The 21914-nt window shown below is 48.7% G+C and overlaps 1 protein-coding gene across 2 annotated transcripts in view; it reads left to right on the forward strand.

The window, feature by feature from the left end:
- The window catches only part of LOC119969686 (transcription factor E2F1-like), a 38772-nt gene that overhangs the window by 578 nt on the left and 16280 nt on the right, over window positions 1–21914 (forward strand). The window contains exons 2-5 of one of the 2 annotated variants that reach the window (XM_038803668.1): window positions 1–384; window positions 9342–9432; window positions 13940–14159; window positions 21474–21632. In XM_038803668.1, the coding sequence (XP_038659596.1) occupies window positions 103–384; window positions 9342–9432; window positions 13940–14159; window positions 21474–21632 (752 nt within the window). In that variant the 5' untranslated portion in view covers window positions 1–102. The remainder of the gene's footprint in view (window positions 385–9341; window positions 9433–13939; window positions 14160–21473; window positions 21633–21914) is intronic. The other variant, XM_038803669.1, reaches the window with a different exon arrangement.

Here is a 21914-nt window from a genome sequence, read left to right on the forward strand (position 1 = left end):
TGCAATCACATCCATGTGTCCCTGCGTCCTCTCGCACTGACAACAAGGATCCAAAGCAAAGAGGGACAAAGACAGTTACTAAAAAAGCTGCAACATTTCACAATGTCAAGAGAACTGTTGCCGGCTGCGATCGAGCCTGCCGCCTCCACCTCCCTCCAGCCCGGGACGGTGACCGTGTCTTGCTGCGGGCCCGAGGGGCTGCTCGGGCAGCCGCTGCTGATTTTCTCCTCTCCAGGAAGTGGCCAGGCTGAACCCGAGGCAGAGCGGACGGGGGCCGGGAGCGGGGCGGCTCAGGGACTCCTGCTGTTCGCTGCTACACCCCAGGGTCCCGGTTCAGCCGAGTGGGGACAGCGGCCCCCCCTGGGGCGCCCACCGGTAATCGGAGTGAGTGTGGAGTGTGTGTATGTATGTGTGTAGCCACAGAACCAACATCCCACCCAGAGGAACATGACTGAGTAATTTAACAGGCAGGTCCCTATACCTTATAGTGTGTGTATACTGACAGCACCAAACATCCACCCAGAGGAACGTTTCTGAGTGTACCTGAACAGAAATGTGTATATTATATACAGCACCAACATCCACCCAGAGGAATATTTCTGAGTGTGCCTGAACAGAAATGTGTGTATGTATATTATATACAGCACCAAACATCCACCCAGAGGAACGTTTCTGAGTGTACCTGAACAGAAATGTGTATATTATATACAGCACCAAACATCCACCCAGAGGAATATTTCTGAGTGTACCTGAACAGAAATGTGTGTATGTATATTATATACAGCACCAGACATCCACCCAGAGGAATATTTCTGAGTGTGCCTGAACAGAAATGTGTGTATGCATATTATATACAGCACCAAACATCCACCCAGAGGAACTTTGCTAACTGTGCTTGAAAACACTTTCTTGTGTGGGTGTCTACATCTCTGCAGCATGGTAGCATAGTGGTTAGCTCAATTGCTTCACAGCTCCAGGGTCCCAGGTTCGATTCTGGCTTGGGTCACTGTCTGTGCGGAGTCTGCACATCCCGTGTGGGTGTGGGTTTCCTCTGGGTGCTCCGATTTCCTCCCACAGTCCAAAGATGTGCAGGTTAGGTCAATTGGCCACGATAAATTGCCCTTAGTGACCAAAATTGCCCTTAGTGTTGGGTGGGGTTACTGGGTTATGGGGATAGGGTGGAGGTGTTGACCTTGGGTAGAGTGCTCTTTCCAAGAGCCGGTGCAGACTCAATGGGCCGAATGGCCTCCTTCTACACTGTAAATTCTATGATTGCTATGATCCATTTAAGCCTCAAAAAGATCTATCTTAATGCTGATGCCACTCTCTCCTCCCCTCCCCCCCCCCCCCCAACAAAATGCACAACTTTAAGCATTTTCCCATAAAAATTTAAGATAGTGGAGAAGGCAGCATTGGTTAATGGTTTGATATGTTTGCCATCCAACGTCTAATGGAGTATTGTGTGGGGATGAGAACTCTTCAAGCTGTTTTAGGTGCTGTAGAACTGGTCCTTTCAGAGATGCTTTAAATCTTGTGTGCGAGTTTTGTCTGTTGGTTAGTTGGTAAGTTATCTTCCCACCAGCATTTTGCATAAATGGCCCATACAGCTATACGTGTTCATCGATTTTTCCTCGTGTCTTGCAGTGGAACTGTTTTAGGGGTTCAGATGATACTGTTGTGTAAACAAGTCAAGAAGCCTGATGATTTAATGGAAGATTATGCCTACTTGCCTATACCAGTTGCTATGTCTGTAAAATCTCCTTATGCTGTAGTGTCTCTTAAATGAAACACCCAAAAACAGTGCTGTGGGATTAGAATAAATTAGGTGGTTGTTTTTGATGGATGCAGACGCGATGGGCCGAAGGGCCTGTTCTGTGCTATGTGACTCCATGACAGGAGCTGGAGAGAGCAGCACTGATCAGTAGGGGCTGGTTTAGCTCACTGAGCTAAATCGCTGGCTTTTAAAGCAGACCAAGCAGGCCAGCAGCAAGGTTCGATTCCCGTACCAGCCTCCCCGGACAGGCGCCGGAATGTGGCGACTAGGGGCTTTTCACAGTAACTTCATTGAAGCCTACTCGTGACAATAAGCGATTTTCATTTCATAGTACATCATGGTTCAAATCTTGTTCTGATCCCTTCCTTTCAATCACACATCCCCCCCCCCCCCCCCCCCCCCCCCCCCCACAAACACACACTCACAGTCTGGGGACCTTAAGTAATGTGATTGTGGGTACAGGACCTAGAGCAGAAAATATTTTGAAGCAGAGACTGAAAATTCAAAGGTCTGTGGGTACTGGTATCGTGGGCACAGTTTAGGCCCTGAACCCTGGGATTTCCTCCTTAAACCACTTTGCCTCTGTTTCCTCCTTTAACATGCTCTTTGTCCAAACATTTGATCATCTGTCGTGATATCTTTCTGCTTGTGTGGCCTGGCATTACACTTTCTTTACGAATGCTCCCATGAAGTGCCTTGGGATATTCCATTGTATGAACGGTGCTATTATAAACGCAAGATGTTGGTTCTCTGCGTTTAAAGGTACTGCATAAATGCAAGTTGTTGTTGAGAATGCTGTCCGTGGATATTTTGCACTTTGAATTCTTGTCTCTGTGAGGCCACTCGGGCTGCAGTGAAAGCTTGAGGCCTCTGCAGCTGGAGAGCTAGTTACAGAGGTGCAGTTGGAAAGGCCTAAGAGCAGGCTGTCTGCTGCCAGCACTGGGCTGAGAATCAGTGCCTCGCAAGGTAAACAAAAGAGCCCTCGATATATTAGTTGTGGAGGGGGTGGGACTCCCAGGGTAAAAGCCACCCCCTCCCAGTGTTGTGTCTGAGATTAGATAGCTGTTGTGGAAGGATTCATGCAGTCCTGGATTGTGTCTTGCTTTGAAATTGAATAAAAACTCATCTTAAAAAGGTTATTCAGCTACAATCGGTTTTAGTGCAATAAAAAGGCAGATATTTGATTTGTTGCTCAGGGCTCTGTAACTTATTAAATTGCCACAAATTTTCCTTTAAAAAGCAGTCTCCTTCCCAGGTAAATTGCTTTAACCAAATTCTAACTGTATTGACTATTTAAATGTTAAGCGGACCTGGTTTGTTGGAGTTCCTGAGACTGTTCCTGGTCAGCGATGCCTTCCTCATGTTGAGGTTTTCCCACCTCCTTCCCACCAGTTCTCCATGAGTTGGCAGCACAGGGACAATTCGTCTCGTTTTTAAATAGTGGAATAAAATTGTTATTTGGTGAAATAATAAAACAAAAAAGACCTTGGGCGTTAAGATGGTTGAGCGTGAAGGCAGTGCGTGGCACTAGGACTGCGCGCTGAGGACCCAGGTTCGATCCCGGCCCTGGGTCACTGTCCGTGTGGAGTTTGCACATTCTCCCTGTGTCTGCGTGGGTTTAGCCCCCACAGCCCAAACAAAGATGTGCAGGCTAGGTGGATTGGCCATGCTAAATTGCCCCTTAATTGGCGAAAAAAATAATTGGGTACTCTAAATTTATTTTTTTAAAAGATGGTTGAGTGTTCTCACAGTTACGGTGTGGGACGGGGCCCGCATTTGATTTTTGATGTGTGGGGCCAGTTGATTTCAACCAGAGGGTGGTTGTTGTAATTTAGCTTCTGCTCTTGGGTTCGGGACATGAGGGAGTGACCAGAGTTCCTGTTGGACCTTATTGCGAGCGGGTTGGAGAACAAGAATGAAGAAGTCTTGCCGCAATTGTACAGGGTTTTGGTGAGACCATATCTTGGAATACTTTTTGCAGTTTTACTCTTCACTTTTAAGAATGGATCTCCTTGCATTTGAGGCAGCCTCTGCGAAAGTTCACTAAATTAGTTCCTGGAAGGAGGGCGTTGTCCGATGTTGCAAAGCAAGGCTAAATTGGGTCAATTGGGTTGATATTCTCTGGTGTTGATAAGAATAGGAATTGAAACGTAACCAGGTTCTGCAGGGGTTTGATGGGTAGACATTGAGAGATTGATTCCTCTGGCTGGGGAATCTAAAACAAGGGGCTACAGTCTCAGGGTAAGGGGCTGATAATTTAGAACTAAGATGAGGAGAGATTACTTCACTCAGAATGGTATTCTGTACCCCAGAGGGTGGTGGATGCTCCATCGTTGAATATATGAGCAGCACGGTACCATAGTGGTCAGCACAGTTGCTTCACAGCTCCAGGGTCACCGGTTCGATTCCTGGTGTGGGTCACTGTCTGTGTGGAGTCTCCACATTCTCCCCGTGTCTGTGTGGGTTTCCTCCGGGTGCTCCGGTTTCCTCCCACAGTCCAAAGATGTGCAGGTTAGGTGGATTGGTCATGCTCAATTGCCTTTAGTGTCCAAAAAGGTTAAGTGGGGTTACTGGGTTGCGGGGATAGGGTGGAGGTGTGGGCTTGGCTAGGGTGCTCTTTCCAAGGGCCGTGCAGACTTGATGGGCCGAATGGCCTCCTTCAGTACTGTAAATTCTATGATATTTAAGGCTGGGATAGACAGATTTTTGGTGTCTTAGTAAATCGCGAAAAGTGGAGTTGAAGCCCAGGGTTAGCCATGATCATGTTGAATGGTGGAGCAGGCTCGATGGGCCGAATGGTCTACTCCTGCATCAATTTCTTATGCTCCTGGTAGTTTTCTGGTGATGTCTGGTGGAAAGTGCATGTGAGGCCCCTAGTCCAATAGAAAGCTGTCACTTGTTGATCAGGCTCTCCCTTCTTAGTTTAAAGAAAAATGGGTATTTCCAAGATGTAGCGTAGGAAATGCAGAATCGGACTGTGATCTATTCCGACCCAAAGGTTCAGAGTGAGGACAAAGTGGTTTGTTGCTCTGGAGCTCCTATTGTGTCACTCTGGCCCAGAATCTGAAAAGTGAGTATTGCTGAAAAAAGACACATACTGTCAAAGCTTTTCATCTTGAACTCATCAGGACAATTCATAAGAATACCATATGTGGGTAGCACGGTGGCACAGTGATTAGCACTGCTGCCTCACGGTGCCGAGGTCCCAGGTTCAGTCCCAGCTCTGGATCACTGTCCGTGTGGAGTTTACACATTCTCCCCGTGTTTGCGTGGGTTTCGCCCCCACAAGCCAAAGATGTGCAGAGCAGGTGAACTGGTCATGCTAAATTGCCCCTTACTTGAAAGAAAAAATGAATTGGATACACCTAAATTTATATAAAAAGAAGAATATCAAATGTAATGGGAGCATCCATTTATACTTCATGAGAAGAGAGTACTGATTCGGTGGCAAGTGGACTGTGGTGGAGGTGTTGCCTTGGCTGCCCTTTTATTGCTGGGATACTACCAGACTTTTCCTAAAACTGCACTCTTTTAAGAGCCAACCACAATCTGAAGTGCGTTGTGGTTCCTGATAGATACCACGCTCGCTAGCAAACAAGATATTTGTATGTACTTAGCAGGGACCTACATGAGATGTTGGGCCCATAAAAAGGTTGCCTGTTATCTCTCCGTTCCCATGAAACATGGGTGAACTTGTAGTTGATTTTCAGAGCGAGGTGTTGTGATCTGGAATGTGCTGCTTGAAGAGGTGATGGAAGCAGATTCAAACGTAACTTTCGAAGGGAATTGGAGAAGCGCTTGACAAGGAAATGGTGACAGGGCCACGGGGGAATGACAAAGGGAGTGGGACTAATCGGATGGCGCGTTCGCACAGACCTCCACTGTACTGGATGATTCTAATCTTTGTTCTTTTGCCAGAGCTGTCTCATTCAAACTCAGCTGACCTGAGGTGTATGTTATGATGTGTACCGTGGTAATGGTGAAGGGTTGGCTCGCTTCCCCATCTCTGCCCCGCAGGTGCTGGCCCCTGCTGGGATGACGGTGCGCGATGGAGTGGCTGTTGCAAGATGCACTGGGCCGCCATGTGGATATGGCTCCGTGATCATTCCCGCTGATGACTTCCCGCCTACCCCTCTTCCGGAAAAATAGATTGCCGCACAGTCATGTTGTAAGGTGGGGGTGGAACCGAGTGGAGGTTCTACTAAACTGTGCTTGTGCTCTGCTGGCTTGACTGACATCAATAGAAGCCTAAGAATAGGTTAGCCATCAGCTGTTACAGGGACGAGGAATGGGTGCTCAGCAAAGCTTAGCGTGGAAGGAACAAGGCAAAAATATGCCTGAATGGCAGAAATCTGCAAGGTGATAGTTTACAAGAAATACATTTCCCGCTCTCTTTAATATATAAAGGATTTAGCCACTCCTTTAGCTACCCCATTGGAGTAAGTCTATCCAATCAGTGTTATAATCCCTGAAATCTCACAACTGTTTCACTTCCTGTTGGTATGGTTCTGATGTGCCAGTTCACATGGAACCCGAGTTGTTGTGGTGATGTTACTTTTATAAGCATGTTGTAGTCTGGTGCTATGGATAGTGATGATAGAGGCTCCAACATTCGTCCCATCACATGGCTGACCACATAGAACATGTAGCACACATAGAATATACAGTACAGAAGGAGGCCATTCGGCCCATCGAGTCTGCACCGACCCACTTCAACCCTCACTTCCACCCTATCCCTGTAACCCAATAACCCCATCTAACCTTTTTTGGTCACTAAGGGCAATTTATCATGGCCGATCCACCTAACCGGCACATCTTTGGACTGTGGGAGGAAACCGGAGCACACAGAGGAAACCCACGCATACACGGGGAGAACGTGCAGACTCTGCACAGCTAATATAACCCCGCTCTTCAAAAAGGGAGGTAGAGAGAAAACAGGGAACTATAGACCAGTGAGCCGAACGTCGGTAGTAGGGAAGTTGCTGGAGTCCATTATCCAGGATTTCATAGCACAGCATTTGGAAAGCAGTGGTGTAATCAGGCAAAGTCAGCATGGGGGTACATAACAAAAGTCATGCTTGACAAATCTACTAGAATTCATTGAAGATGTAACCAGTAGAGTTGACTAGGGAGAAACGGTGGATGTGGTTTATTTAGACTTTCAGAAGGCTTTCGATAATGTCTCACGTTGCAGATTAACATCTAAAGTTGAAAGGCAGGGATTACGGGTAGTGTCCTGAGATGGATAGAAAGCTGGTTAGCAGACAGGAAGCAAAAAGTTGGAATAAATGTGTCTTTTTCTGATTGGCAGGCAGTGACTAGTGGGGTACTGCAGGGATCTGTGCTAGGACCCCAACTGTTCACATTATATATTAATGATTTGGACGAGGGAACTAAATGTATGATCTCCAAATTTGCAGATGATACAAAGTTGGGTGGGAGGGTGAGCTGTGAGGAGGATGCAGAGATGCTTCAGTGGGATTTGGACTGGCTGAGTGAGTGGGCATAATCATGGCAGATGCAGGATAATGTGGATAAATGTGAGAGTATCTACTTCGGTATCAAAAATAGGAAGGCAGATTATTATTTGAATGGGTGTAAATTGAGAGAGGTGGATATTCAGCAAGACCTTGGTGTCATCGTGCATCAGTCGCTGTAAGTAAGCGTGCGGGTACAGCAGGCAGTAAAGAAGACAAATAATATATTGACCTTCATAGAGAGAGGATTTGAATATAGGAATAGGCATGTTTTATTGCATTTGTGTAGGGCATTGGTGAGGCCACATGTGGAGTATTGTTTGCAGTTTTGGTGTCCTTATCTGATGTTCTTGCTATGGAGGGAGTGCAGTGAAGGTTTACCAGGCTGATTGCTGGGATGGCGGGGCTGTCATAGACTTTCATAGAAGTTACAGTGCAGAAGGAGGCCATTTGGCCCATCGAGTCTGCACCGGCTCTTGGAAAGAGCACCCTACCCAAGCCCACACCCCCACCCTATCCCTATAACCCAGTAAGCCCACCCTACACTAAGGGCAATTTTGGACCCTAAGGGCAATTTATCAAGGCAAATCCACCTAACCTGCACATCTTTGGACCATGGGAGGAAACCGGAGCACCCGGAGGAAACCCACGGACACACTGGGAGAACGTGCGGACTCCGCACAGACAGTGACCCAGCGGGGAATCGAACCTGGGACCCTGGCACTGTGAAGCAATTGTGCTAGCCACTATGCTACCGTGCTATCATATGAGGAGAGACAAAGTCAGTTAGGATTATATTCATTGTAGTTTAGAAAAGTGAGTGGAGACTTCATAGAAACTTTTATAAAAATTCTAACAGGATTGGACAGGGTAGATTCAGAAAGAATGTTCCCGATGGTGGAGGAGTCCAGAACTAGGGGTCATAGGTTCAGGATAAGGGACCTTTTAGGACTGAGGTGAGGAAAAATGTCTTCACCCAGAGAGTGGTGAAAATATGGAATTCACTACCACAGACAGTAGTTGAGGGCAAAATTGAAGAAGGAATTGGATATAGCTCGGGGCTGAAGGGGTTAAGGGATATGGGGGGAAGGTGGGATCAGGGTATTGAACTTAATGATCAGCCAGAGCAGGGTAGGGCCGAATGGCCCTCCATCTAGTGTCTGAGTCATTATCCCCAAGACCAATGATGTTGCCTTCATCCAGTATCTAAATACTCTCACACACACACACATACACACCACACACACACACTTCATCCAGTACCTAAATACTCTCTTACACACACACACCGCACACTGCACACACACACACACTGGAGCTGATTCTGACTGCCCTCAACTGCTGTCAATGGAGTTTTGATAGCCTCAGAGGGGAGGCGATGGTCTAGTGATATTGCCCCTGGACCAGTAAGCCAGAGACCCAGGGTAATACTCTTGGTACCCAGGTTCAAATCCCACCACTGCAGGTTGTAAAATTTGGATTCAATAAAAATCTGGGATTGAAATACCAATCCAAATACCAATCCATTGAACCATTGTTGTACAAACCCACCTCATTCACTGATGTCCTTTAGGGAAGGAAATCTGCTGTCCTTACCTGGTCTGGCCTACATGTGGTTGACTCTTTAAAACATTTTTTTTTAGAGTACCCAATTATTTTTTCCAATTAAGGGGCAATTTAGCGTGGCCAATCCACCTACCCTGCACATTTTTGGGTTGTGGGGGTGAAACCCACGTAGACACGGGGAGAATGTGCAAACTCCACACGGACAGTGACCCAGGGCCGGGATTCAAACCCGGGTCCTCGGCGCCGTAGGCAGCAATGCTAACCACTGCGCCACCGTGCTGACCCATGTGGTTGACCCTTAACGGCCTAGCCCCACAGTTTGTTTCTTCTGAGCAGCGTGGGGAACCTCCTGTATAATTAGCAGGTGGGCATCTGTAAAGGCAGCAGGTTGCCTCGTGTACCATGTTCTGCAGTTCTTGGCTGTGCTGATGGAGGTCTATAGAAGGTGCTTGGCCAAGAGTAATGGGAAACACTGGCAGTCACTGTCCTCACAGTAAGAAAGTTCCTTTTGATGCTCTCTGCAGGTTAAGAGGAAGTTGGAGCTGGATAGTGATCATCAGTATCTCGCTGTGGAAATGGTGAGCCCCAAAGGGAAAGGGACGACTTCTGGGAGAGGTACGGCGCAAAGTAGCAGAACTTGTTATCGTGCCATTTTCTTTCACCCTGTCCAGGAGGAAGAAGTGAGTGAAAGGTGCGAGCTCTCCTGCCTAAGCTCCTCATCTAACAACAAGTCTTGGAAAGCACAACAACCTTAACTTGTGACCTCTGCAGCTGGTCACAAACCCTCTGGCAGAGGCCTGGGATAGGGTGGTTGCTCTTCTGATTGGCCCATGGTGTCCTCAGGCCAACTTTATTGCCGCAGCAGATATGTGTGGAGTGGATCTGTGAGTGCTGTCCACTCTGCTCCTCCCAAGGAAGCCCCTGCCTCAGCCCACCTTCTGCTGAAATATTCATGCCTTTGTTACCTCCGGAGTCGATTTCTTCCAAAACTCTGCCTGCCAGCCTCCAGCCCGTCACCCTCCGTCAACCTCCGCTCCTCCAAAGCTCTGCTAACTCCCACCATCTCCCGTTCGCCCAAGTGCCCGCTGACCGACAGCCTAAACACAGGATGCTGGGAAAACTCAGCAGGTCTGGCAGCATCTGTATGGAGAGAAAATGGCGTTAACGTTTTGAGTCCTTGCGACTCTTCAGAACTAAAGAAAGGGAAATGTGTTGGATATTATACTGTTTAAGAGGGAGTGCAACAGTCAGTTTGCTCACTGACCTACATGGGTTCCTGACTGACAACACATCCATTTTAACATTCACATGCTTCTTTTCAAATCCCTTCGGCCTTTCGCTTGCCTCTTGTCGCCCTCCCAGATCGCCGCGCATCTCCATTTCTGGCCTCTTGTTCCTCCCTAATCTCCGTCACTTAGCCAATGATGGGCTGCAGCCTCAGCAGCCTGGGCCCCAAGCTCTGGGATTCCCTAAATCTTCCTAATTATTGGCTCTGAAAATATTCCTCCTCACCGTATCAAGCTTTGGGTCACGTGTTCTAAACGTTTCGCATGTGGCTCAGCGTCAAGGTTTGTTTGATAATGCTACTGTGAAGAGGCTTAGGATGTTTACTACGTTAACAATGCGATGTATATGCAATTTTTTGTTGAATGGTCAATTTTGCATATGGGTTATCCCCCCCCCCCTCCCCCTCCAACCCCCATTCTTCTCTCCCCAGGTTTCTGAGTTGCGCTGGGTTGGGAAGTTCCTTGGGCACCAACCACTCTGATCCCTGAATCGATGCCCGTACCTCAAATGTGCAGCCCGGCAGTGAATATAATGGGGAGCATCAAAGCTGAGGCTTTAAGGGCAGCACGGTGGCGCAGTGGTTAGCACTGCTGCCTCACGGCGCTGAGGTCCCAGGTTCGATCCCGGCTCTGGGTCACTGTCCGTGTGGAGTTTGCACATTCTCCCCGTGTTTGCGTGGGTTTCGCCCCCACAACCCAAAGATGTGCAGGGTGGGTGGATTGGCCACGCTAAATTGCCCCTTTATTGGAAAAAATGAATTGGGCACTCTAAATTTATCCAAAAAAAAAGAAAGCTGAGGCTTTACCTTGAAGTCGGACATGTGAACTTTCAACTGGGGATGGGGGCATTATTGCATTGTGATCTGGAAATAAAATAAATCGCCTCCGCCCTCGCCGTATTAAGGTAAATGATAGGGGCAGCACGGTGGCACAGTGGTTAGCATTGCTGCCTACGGTGCTGAGGACCTGGGTTCGAATCCCGGCCCTGGGTCACTGTCCGTGTGGAGTTTGCACATTCTCCCCGTGGGTTTCACCCCCACAACCCAAAGATGTGCAGGCTGGGCGGATTGGCCACGCTAAATTGTCCCTTAATTGGAAAAAATAATTGGGTACTCTAAATTTTTTTTTTTTTAAATTAAGGTAAATGATTGCATTTTTGTTTCCTGACGTGCTAAGATCCTTGGAGACGGATTGATCCTGAGGCCTTCCTGGTTTGTATGACTATGGGCTGCTTTCCCCTTTTTGAGGGGGGAGAGCTGACTGGTGGCGATTTAACCTGAGGATCGCCGCACCTCAGGCGAGGGGCAAGGTTGAGAAGGCTGGGCCTTCATGACTAACTTCAGCCTGTTCGTGAATTGAACCCGCCCAGTTGGCCTCTCTCTACATCACAAACTAGCTGTCCAGTCCAAAGTAGACGGTACATTCACCTCTTCTTTTTTTTCCATCCATTGAAATCAGTGATGTTGTCAAGGGATACGACCTGCCTTGGCCTCGATACCCTGAGTTGCTCACCAGACCCAACGGAGGGGGGGGGGGGGGGGGGTGTTCAGACATGTTAAGGTGACACTGGGTAAGGATTGCCATTTCACAATCTGAGAAAACTAGCTGGGTTTGACCTCCGTACCTCTGGGTACGTAGTCCAGTTCCATAAACACCATATCACCCATTGTCCCACAGGGGAATCCTTCATTTTATGAAACTTTATCACAGTATGCTTGATTTATTGGGCTACAGTTCAAAGGTCGGGAATGTGCTGCTGATTGTGGTATGTAGGTGATGTGATTCTTGTCCTGATTCTCTGGGGTGGCTCTGTCGCCCAAGACGGGAGAAAGTGGGTTTTAATCCCATTCCTCCGAACTGAGTCCGTATTCCAGGCTGAAGTGTCTTACAGAGGGCCAGCTGCACTTAAATCTCCCCTAGCTCTCGGGTAAAAGAAGATTCCAAAGTACTGTTTTAAAGAGCAGGAGAGTGCTTGCTGGCGTCCTAACCACAATCTATTCTTCCCAACATCAGAAAATAAAAAACGATTAACTGGTCATTATCACATTGTTGTTTGTGGGAGCTTGCTGTGCACAAATTAGCTGCTGCGTTTGCGATGTATTTTGAAATGCCCTGTGGGTTATGAGAGGTACTGAATAAATGCAAAACATGGAGTAGTTGTGAAAAACAACACTGGTTGATTTAATGGGAAGTTATGGAGCCATTGGAGGAGAGAAAGAATTGGATTTGTAAAAATGAATGCAAGGGATGTGGCTGTCACTAGCGAGGCCGGCTTTCACTGCCCGCCCCTAATTGCCCATGAGAAGGTGGTGGTGAGATACTGCCTTGAACCGCTGCAGTCCACGTGATGTAGGTACATCCACAGTGCTGTTGGGGAGGCTTGGAGGGGAATTTCCAGGTAGCGGGGTTCCCAGGTATCTGCTGCTCTTGTCCTGGATGGTTGTGGGTTTGGAAGGTGCTGCCAAAGGAGCTTTGGTGAGTTCCTGCAGTGCATCTTGTAGACAGTACACACGGCTGGCATTGTGTGTTGGTGGTGGAGGGAGGGAATGTGGAAGGGGTGCCAACCAAGCGGCTGCTTTGTCCTGGATGGCGTCGAGCTTCTTGAGTTTTGTTGGAGCTGTACTTATCCAGGCAAGTGGGGAATATTCCACTACACTCCTGACTTGTGCTTTGTAGATGTTGGGACAGGCTTCCGGGAGTCGGGAGGTGAGTTGCTCGCCGCAGGGCCCCTAGCAGTATTTAGATTGCCAATCCAGTTCAGTTTCTGGTCAATGGTAGCCCCCAGTGGGGGAATTCGGTGAGATTCATCTCTTGTTGGAGATGGTCGTTGCCTGACGCTTGTATGGCATGAATGTTACCACTTTGCAACCCAAACCTGGGACCATATCCAGGTCTTGTTGCGTGTGGACTGAATACCTGAGAAGTTGCGAATGGTGCTGAACGTTGTTCAGTCATCAGCGAACATCCCCACTTCTGACCTTGTGATGAAAGGAAGGTCATTGATGAAGCAGCTGAAGATGTTTTGGCCGAAGACACTCTTCTGAGGAACTCATGCAGTGATGTCCTGGAGCTGATAGTTGTTAATAGAATTGAAGACTTGCATTTCTATAGCATTTTTCACGATGACCGGATACTTTGCAGCCAATGGAGACCTGTTGTAATGTAGGGAGCACGGCAATCAATTTGTGCACAGTAAGATCCCACAAATAATAATGACCAGATAATCTGTTTTTAAGATGTTGACTGCACGATTAAAAACTGACCTTGACACGGGGCATAACCTCCTCCCTGTTTGTCTTCAAAGTTGTGCCGTGGGATAAAAAAATTTTTTTTTTTTTATAGAGCATCCAATTTATTTTCCAATTAAGGGGCAATTTAGCATGGCCAATCCCCCGACCCTGCACATCTTTTGTGTTGTGGGGGCGAAACCCACGCGAAACACTGGGAGAATGTGCAAACTCCACACGGACAGTGACCCAGAGCTGGGATCGAACCTGGGACCTCGGCGACGTGAGGCAGCAGTGCTAACCACCGTGCTGCCCCGTGCCGTGGGATCTTTAACAGGACCCGAGCTGACAGAGGTACCCTCGGTTTAGCGCCTTATCCGAAAGACGGAACCTCTGGCCGTGCAGCAGCCCCTCCGTAGTGCACTGGGGTGTCAGCCTGGCTTTTGTGGGTGAAAGAGCCACCAACTGAGCCGCCACTACTGCCAGTTGGGTGAAGAGGGTTGAGGTGAAGTCTGGGGCACAAACAATAGCCTGAATCCAGTTGAGCCCAAGAGCCTGTTTCTGTGCTGTGCATTCTTTGTAATTTTATTGAAGTTGTTCTGGTCTTAGGCCTGAAATCCCCAGTGGAGAAGACCCGATACGACACATCCCTCAGCCTGATCACCAAACGCTTTATCCAGTTACTGGCGCAGTCTCCGGATGGTGTGCTGGATCTGAACTGGGCAGCACAAGCCCTCGAAGTTCAGAAGCGCAGAATCTACGACATCACCAATGTCCTGGAAGGCATCAAACTCATCAGCAAGAAATCCAAGAATCACATCCAGTGGCTGTGAGTGTTGCAGCAGAGCACTGAACATGATTGTCGCGATTCTTAAAACACTTGGTTCATAGAACGATAAAGCACAGAAGGAGACCATTCAGCCCTAGTGTATATGCTGGCCTTTTGGTGGTCTATCCAATTAGTCCCACTCCTCAGATTCTCTCTTTCTCTCCCCCCCCCCCCCCCCTTTCGAGTATTTATTTAATTTTTTTCTTTAAAAAGAAACTCCGAGTACCCAATTTCCCGTACCAGCCTCCCCGGACAGGCGCCGGAATGTGGCGACTAGGGGCTTTTCACAGTATCTTCATTGAAGCCTACTCGTGACAATAAGCGATTTTCATTTCATTTGTTTTTCCAATTTAGCGTGGCCAATCCACCTACCCTCCCCTTCAAGTATTTATCTCGTTCTCTTTTGAGCGTTACTCTTGAATCTGCGTCCCATCACACTTTCGGGCAGCACATTGCAGATCACACAGCATAAAATACGTTCTCCCCATCTCCACTCAGATTCTTTTGTCAACACAGGGCGGTACTCTAAATTTAAAAGAAAGATTAAGAATTGAGTCTAATGGTAAGTAATTACAAATAAAAGGTTAAATGGAACAGTCCTTGATGGAGTAGACGATGCAGCCTTGTAGCCGTTACGACTTGATTCCAGTTGAACTGACATCTGCAGGCGAATAGTTGATTCCTTTGATTCCGGTGTTTTGGTAGAGATGTTTCAGTTCTCTTTTCAGCTGTGATCCTTTTTTCTGGTTGGTTGGGTTTCACAGTCAGAGGGAGAATTTTTAAAAGATATTCCTGCAAAACATGGTGATTTCCTTTTTCCACTGCTTCTGGTCCACTGTCACACTTCAGCCTGGACAACCGCCAACTGCTTTTCCTCACCGCACACACACACACACACGTGCAGAGAGCAGAATGGCAGGGCAGACACAGGTGGGTAGGTACACATTGGGCAGCTCTCTCACCCAGTTCTTTTAACCCCCTTCTTTTATGTTTTCCAACTGGACCCAGAATCCACCAGTCAAGTCCAGGGGGGCAGTTACACCCAGGGTCTGTTAGGTGAGATAGCCATTATGTCCCTTTGTCCTTACTTGAGATGGTAATCGGGCTTTGGATGCTTTTGGAAGTACCTTGTCTGGAAACACAGGAAAGGGTTCCATTGTTCCTCCAGGAGCGATCCCTATCAGTGGCTGACTGTGCATTCTCAGTGAATCATAGAATTTACAGTGCAGAAGGAGGCCATTCGACCCATCGAGTCTGCACTGGCACTTGGAAAGAACACCCCACTTAAGCCCATGCCTCCTCGTAACCCCACCTAACCTTTTGGATACTAAGGTGCAATTTAGCATGGCCAATCCACCTAATTGCACATCTTTGGACTGTGGGAGGAAACCGGAGCACCCGGGGAAAACCCACGCAGACACGAGGAGAAAGTGCAAACTCCACACAGCTCGTGGCCCGAGGCCAAATTGAACCCGGGACCTTGGAGCTGTGAGGCAGCAGTGCTAACCACTCTTCCACCGTGCCGCCCAAAGTGTCTCATGTGAGGCTCGAACTCACGACCTCTCGATTCCGAGACTGACGCGCTGCTTACTGCTCTCACAAGGCTGTGGGTTTGTGTACATTTTAAAAGTTACAACTCTGGTCTTTTTAAAGTTCAATGTTTCTGTGCATAATTCCATGGATCTTTCCTCCATCATCAATACACCTTGCCGAGCAAAAATGTATCCACCTCAGATTTAAAATGGCTAATTGAGCTAGCATCTGCTGCTTGTAGTGGGAGAGTGTTCCTCCACCGTTATGTGTGGAGAGTTGATATCTCGCCTTTCCTGAATGACCTGACTCTCATCTGGAGGTTGCGACCCTTTGGCCTCGATTCTGCTGTCAAGGGAAAATCTTCCCTCCACCGATCCTATTGGCTCCTGTCACAAATCCTGACCGGGATGTGCTGGGATAACATTGGGATTGAATCATTCCAGCTCCCGGAGGGATGTGCATGTGCAAAGCCATGGAGGGGGGAGATGATTGGGGAACTCCCTGTGCTCCTGCATGTCCCTGATTGCTGACGTTGTGAAACGTCTAAAACCCCGTCTTGCCCCCTCAGCTGGTTGTAAAAAATCCCGCGGCCACAAGTGGGGGGGGGGGGGGGTTTTGCTGGAATGGGGATGTTCTGGTAGTTCGATCAACATTTATACCTCGCTCATTATGAACTTGATGGTACCAGAATGAGGGGGTTTGGTTATGTTGAAGAGATTGGCAATGCTGTGATGGGCCTACTTGTAGCAGCAAGGGTTAAAGGGAGACTTTAATTATGAGGGGTTTTGATTGAGCAAGTAAGAAGAAACTTTCCACCAAAAGTAGGTTGGCAACCAAGAAGGTGGGGGGGGGGGGGGGGGGGGGGGGGGGGGGGGGGGGCAGTGGCCTAGTGATATTGTCACTGGACTAGTAAGGTGAAGTCGCCATAGTCCCAGATGGCCGTAGGCTGCTCTCCCCTCTGAAGGGGAGAGCTGACTGGTGGTGATTTTTTTTATTTTTTTAAATTTAGAGTACCCAATTATTTTTTCCAATTAGGGGGCAACTTAGCCTGGCCAATTCACCTAACCTGCACATCTTTTGGGTTGTGGGGGCGAAACCCACGCAGACACGGGGAGAATGTGCAAACTCCACATGGACAGTGATCCAGGGCCGGGATTCGAACCTGGGTCCTCAGCGCCGTAGGCAGCACTGTGCCACCGTGCTGCCCCGACTGGTGGTGATTTAACCTGAGGTCACAAGACCTCAGGCAAGGGTCAAGGGACTTCATGGATAACCTCAGCTGGTACGGGAATTGGACACACGCTGCTGGCCGTACTCTGCATCCCAAACCAGCTGTCTAACCAAGTGAGCTAAACTGGCCCCCAACTGGACTGGGACTGCTCTGGGGGGACCTGGGTTTGAATCCCACCACGGCAGACACCGAAATTAGCATTCAACAAAAATCTGGAATTGAAAGTCTGTGAAACCATTGCCGGCAAAACCCACCTGGTTCCCAAATTCCCTTTAGGGAAGGAAATCCTTACCTGGTCTGTCCTACACGTGACTCCAGATCCGCATCATTGTGGTCGACCCTTAACTGCCCTCTGACGAGGCTGTTAGGGATGGCCAATGAATGCAGGCCCAGCCAGCCCCCGTAATGCTGAGAGCGTGAGGTTTATGGAGGGCAGAGAGGAAAGCCGATGTCATGCTGCTAGTTCTTAGGTACTTGTCTAGTGGAATCAGATCCAATTGGAGTTTCCCATTAATTCGCAATGTACTTGAGTTGAGGAAGACAAGTTTGCAAGGTGAGGGAGCAAGAACTGGGCTCTGGGGCTAACTTTAACATCCCTTTCGCAGAGCCGCCACAGGTAGAATGCGGGCCGCGTGACCCTCGTGGCTGCAGGATTCTCGTCTAGTAAAGGTCTGACCGTTGAACTCATTGGTGTTTGTGGGAGCTTTCTGGCCACAAATTAGCTGTGGTTTTTCCTTGCGTTGCAGCTGTACCTACACTTCAAAAGTACTTCATTGGCTATTAAGCCCTTGGGGGGGGGGGGGTGTCCTGAGGTTGTGAAAGATGCCATGTGAATGCAAGTTTCTTGGGCCCGTTTCCTCCCCAATCTGGGGCACTCGACTTGTCTGGGAAGGAAGGCTGAGGGATGGTGGCAGCTCTGCGTGACAGTCATGATGTGGAGATGCCGGCGTTGGACTGGGGGTGAGCACAGTAAGAAGTCTTGCACACCCAAGTTAAAGTCCAACATGTTTGTTTCAAACACTAGCTTTCGGAGCACAGCTCCTTCCTCAGGTTCATCTGAGGAAGGAGCAGTGTTCCGAAAGCTAGTGTTTGAAACAAACCTGGTGGACTTTAACCTGGTGTTGCAAGATTTCTTACTGCGTGACAGTGATAGACAAAGTGCAGAGTCATGGTTGCGATGAGGCAGCAGAGTTGCTGTGAACTTGCCAAGTGAGCAAGAGGTGAAGGGTCGCCATTTGACCTTTCCATTCAGCATGTGCACTCGTTTTTGTTTTGTTAAATGTAAAAATGTGACAAGCCGGCCCGTGTTTACACCGTGTCAGCGTATGCTCACCGCTAGCTACTACAGGTTTCTGTTGGAGGCTTTATCTTCTATTTAATCTTTTGGTTGGAGGGTGTGGGAGTGGGGGAGGAATGGGGTAGGGGGCTCAGCATTCTTAGCTGGGGCATTGAGGGAATCAAAACTGCGTTGCTCAGGGTCCACAATCCTCGCTGAGAGTTACCCAAGGGGAATTCCTTTTTAAAAAAAATTTAGAGTATCCAATTAATTTTTTCCAATTCAGGGGCAATTTAGCGTGGCCAATCCACCACCCCTGCACATCTTTGGGTTGTGGGGGCGAAACCCACGCAGACATGGGGAGAATGTGCAAATTCCACACGGCCAGTGACCCAGAGCCGGGATCGAACCCGGGACCTCGGCGCTGTGAGGCAGCAGTGCTAACCCACTGTGCCATCATGCTGTCCTACCCAAGGAGCATTCCTGACAGGAATGCGCAGTGATAACCCTGGGGTTGTATCATTCCCAGTCCAGTAGGGATGTGAAAAATTCATAGGACACAAGGGAAGAAGAGTCAGGGTGGCGCAGTGGTTAGCACTGCTGCCTCACAGCGCCAGGGACCCGGGTTCAAATCCCCGCCCTGGTTCTCTGTCTGTGAGGAGTTTGCACGTTCTCCCCGTGTCTGCGTGGGTTTCCTCCGGGTGCTCCGGTTTCCTCCCACAGTCCAAAGATGTGCAGGTTAGGTGAATTGGCCAGGCTAAATTGCCCGTTAGTGTCCAAAGATGTGCAGATTAAGTGCTGTTACGGGGATAGGGTGGAGGGATAGGCCTGGGCAGGGTGCTCTTTCGGAGGGTTGGTGCAAACCCGATGGGCCGAGTGGCCTCCTTTTGCACTGCTGGGATTCTCTGTATTCTCGATCTCTGTGCCCCTCCAATTCTGGCTTCTTGCACATTGTCAATTTTTGAAATAGTCTTTCGTGGGATGTGGGCGTCGCTGGCTAGGCCAACATTCTTATTGCCCATCCCTAATTGCCCTTGAGAAGGTGGAGGTGAGCTGTCTCCTTGAACCGCTGTAGTCCATGTGGTGTAGGTACACCCACAGTGCTGTTAGGAAGGGCGTTCCAGGAATTTGACCCAGTGACAGTGAAGGGAGAGCGATATAGTTCCAAGTCAGGATGGTGTGTGGCACGGAGGGGAACTTGCAGGTGGTGGAGTTCCCATGTGTCTACTGGCCTTGTCCTTCTGGATTGTGGGTTTGGAAGGTGCCCTCATTTTCATAGCTCCACCACTGCTGTTACCTACCTGCACCCGGAGCTCTGGAATTGTCGTTCTTAAATCTCTCTGCCCTGGTGGCGCAGTGGTTAGCACTGGGACTGCAGAGCTGAGGACCCAGGTTCAAATCCCGGCCCTGGGTCACTGTCCGTGTGGAGTTTGCACATTCTTCCCCTGTCTGTGTGGGTTTCACCCCACAACCCAAAAGATGTGCAGGGTAGGTGGATTAGCCGTGTTAAATTGCCCCTTAATTGGAGAAAAAATAATTGGGTGCTCTAAATTAAAAAAAAATCTATCTGCCCTTATCTCCTACTTTTAAGCCGCTCTTTAAAACCTACATCTTCTCACAAGCTTTTGACCACTTGCCCTGACATCTGTAGATCAGTGTTAAATTTAATGTAACAATGATAGATAATTGGTTTATTGAAAAATCATCATGGCGGCAGGTACTGAATTACCACGATGCAAATAAAACAAGTAATCCTAATGCGTAACATAGTTCTAGACATTCATGAAAATAAAAATGGAATAGAAAATAATAAAAGGATTGCACAATTATAAACATTTTAGTGTGCAAATAATTAGAATATGTTGCAAAATGCAGCTCTCCTTAATTAGCGGAATAAAATGTTGCTGCAAAGCTTCCGTGACTGTTTTAACAGGTCCGACCTATAAATGCAAGTTGTTTTCTGGTGAGCCGTGGTTGATTGAAGTGGCCGAGTCGACAGGCAGTGTCTGTCAATGACGTGATCCGACGAGGTTCTGGAAAACCAGTTGCACAAACACTTCCTGCGTGAAAGCGGAAGTCTCTTTCTTCCTGAGATTACGCCATTGCATGCTGACCCTGCGGCCGCAGTGTTAATAACCTTCTGCATCATCACCTGCTTCACGTTCTGCAGGGATGGAGGTCCGGTTAACCTGTTTCATCCCAGTTATCGCCCGGCACAGGAGAGCACGTTTCAGTCTTGCTGTCACCTTCCTGTCCCTCAGCTGGGCCTGACATCGGGTATAATCCAGGTGGGCTCTTGAATCCAGTACTGAGCGAGTGCTGCACTATCTGTCTGAAGCTAAAGCAAGGCCCTCCACCCACCCTCGCTGGTGGGTGTGAGAGGTCCGTGGCGTAATTTGAAGAGCAGGGGAGACCTCCTTGCAGTCATGCCCGATATTCATATCTATCCTTTAACCAGGCGTGATTGTGCTTGTTGACCCTCGTGGTGTTTGCGGGAGCTTTCTGTGCACTCATAGGCAGTTGCATGACAACAGTGACGACATTTCAAATGCACTTCATTGGCCATGCTTGTTTTCATTGGTCTGGTTGACTATATAAATGCAGGTTGTTGTTGGGGAGACAGTGACACAGTGGTCATATCACTGAACTAATAATCCAGAGACCCAGGTTAATGCTCTGGGGACGTGGGTTCAAATCCTAACATGGCATAAATGGTCCATTGAATGAGCTTTACTCTGGCCAGTATGGTAGCACAGTGGCTAGCACGTTTGCTTCACAGCTCCAGGGTCCCAGGTTCGATTCCCAGCTTGGGTCACTATCTCTGCGGGGTCTGCACCTTCTCGCTGTGTGTGTGTGGGTTTCCTCCGGGTGCTCCGGTTTCCTCCCACAGTCCAAAGATGTGCAGGTTAGGTGGATTGGCCATGCTAAATTGCCCTTGGTGTCAAAAAAGGTTAGGTGGGGTCACTGGGGTGCGGGGATAGAGTGGAGATGTGGGGCTTAAGTGGGGTTCTCTCTTCAAGGGCCGGTGCAGGCTCGAAGGGCTGAATGGCCTCCTTCTGCACTGTAAATTCTGTGTTCTATGTATTGCGCTGCTCGTTTGGTTGGGAGGGGTGCAGATTGGATCAGTCAATTCAGAAATGAGTGGGAAACAAATGGATGGCAACAAGGGCAAGAGGACGTCTTTTCGGCATCAAGAAATTCTCCTCCGTTCCCCCTATGTTCCTGCCTCCCAACGAGTTGGTTGGTGACTTGTCTGTGTTCCTTGTTTCCCCAGGGGTGGGCACCAGTTCCTGGATGGCGAGGTGCTGGCCCAGTACCAGGCGTTGGTGAAGGAGATTGCTGAACTGGACGAGAATGACCGGAAGCTGGAGGAGCTGATCCAGAGCTGCACCTTGCAGCTCAAACTACTGACCGAGGACTCGGAGAGCCAGAGATATCCTTGTGCTGCTACTAGGGAAGCCAGCGAATGGGTTTGGCTCACGTGTGCTTTTAGGCATCTCGCCTCCTGTCTCTGCTTCACCCCTTACTTCCACTGGCACAACTAATGATTTGAGTACTGCTGAAAAGAGAGACATGCTATTGAATCTTTTTCTCGCGCTCACCACATCCGAATCGCAAGAACATGAAGAGAGCGCTGATTGGTTGGCAAGTGGACTCTGATTGGAAGAGGTGTTACCATGGAGAATGTACCAGGGAGCAGTTAACTGCCAATCTT

This window comes from Scyliorhinus canicula, chromosome 7, assembly GCF_902713615.1.
Source record: "Scyliorhinus canicula chromosome 7, sScyCan1.1, whole genome shotgun sequence".
NCBI classification, from domain to species: domain Eukaryota; kingdom Metazoa; phylum Chordata; class Chondrichthyes; order Carcharhiniformes; family Scyliorhinidae; genus Scyliorhinus; species Scyliorhinus canicula.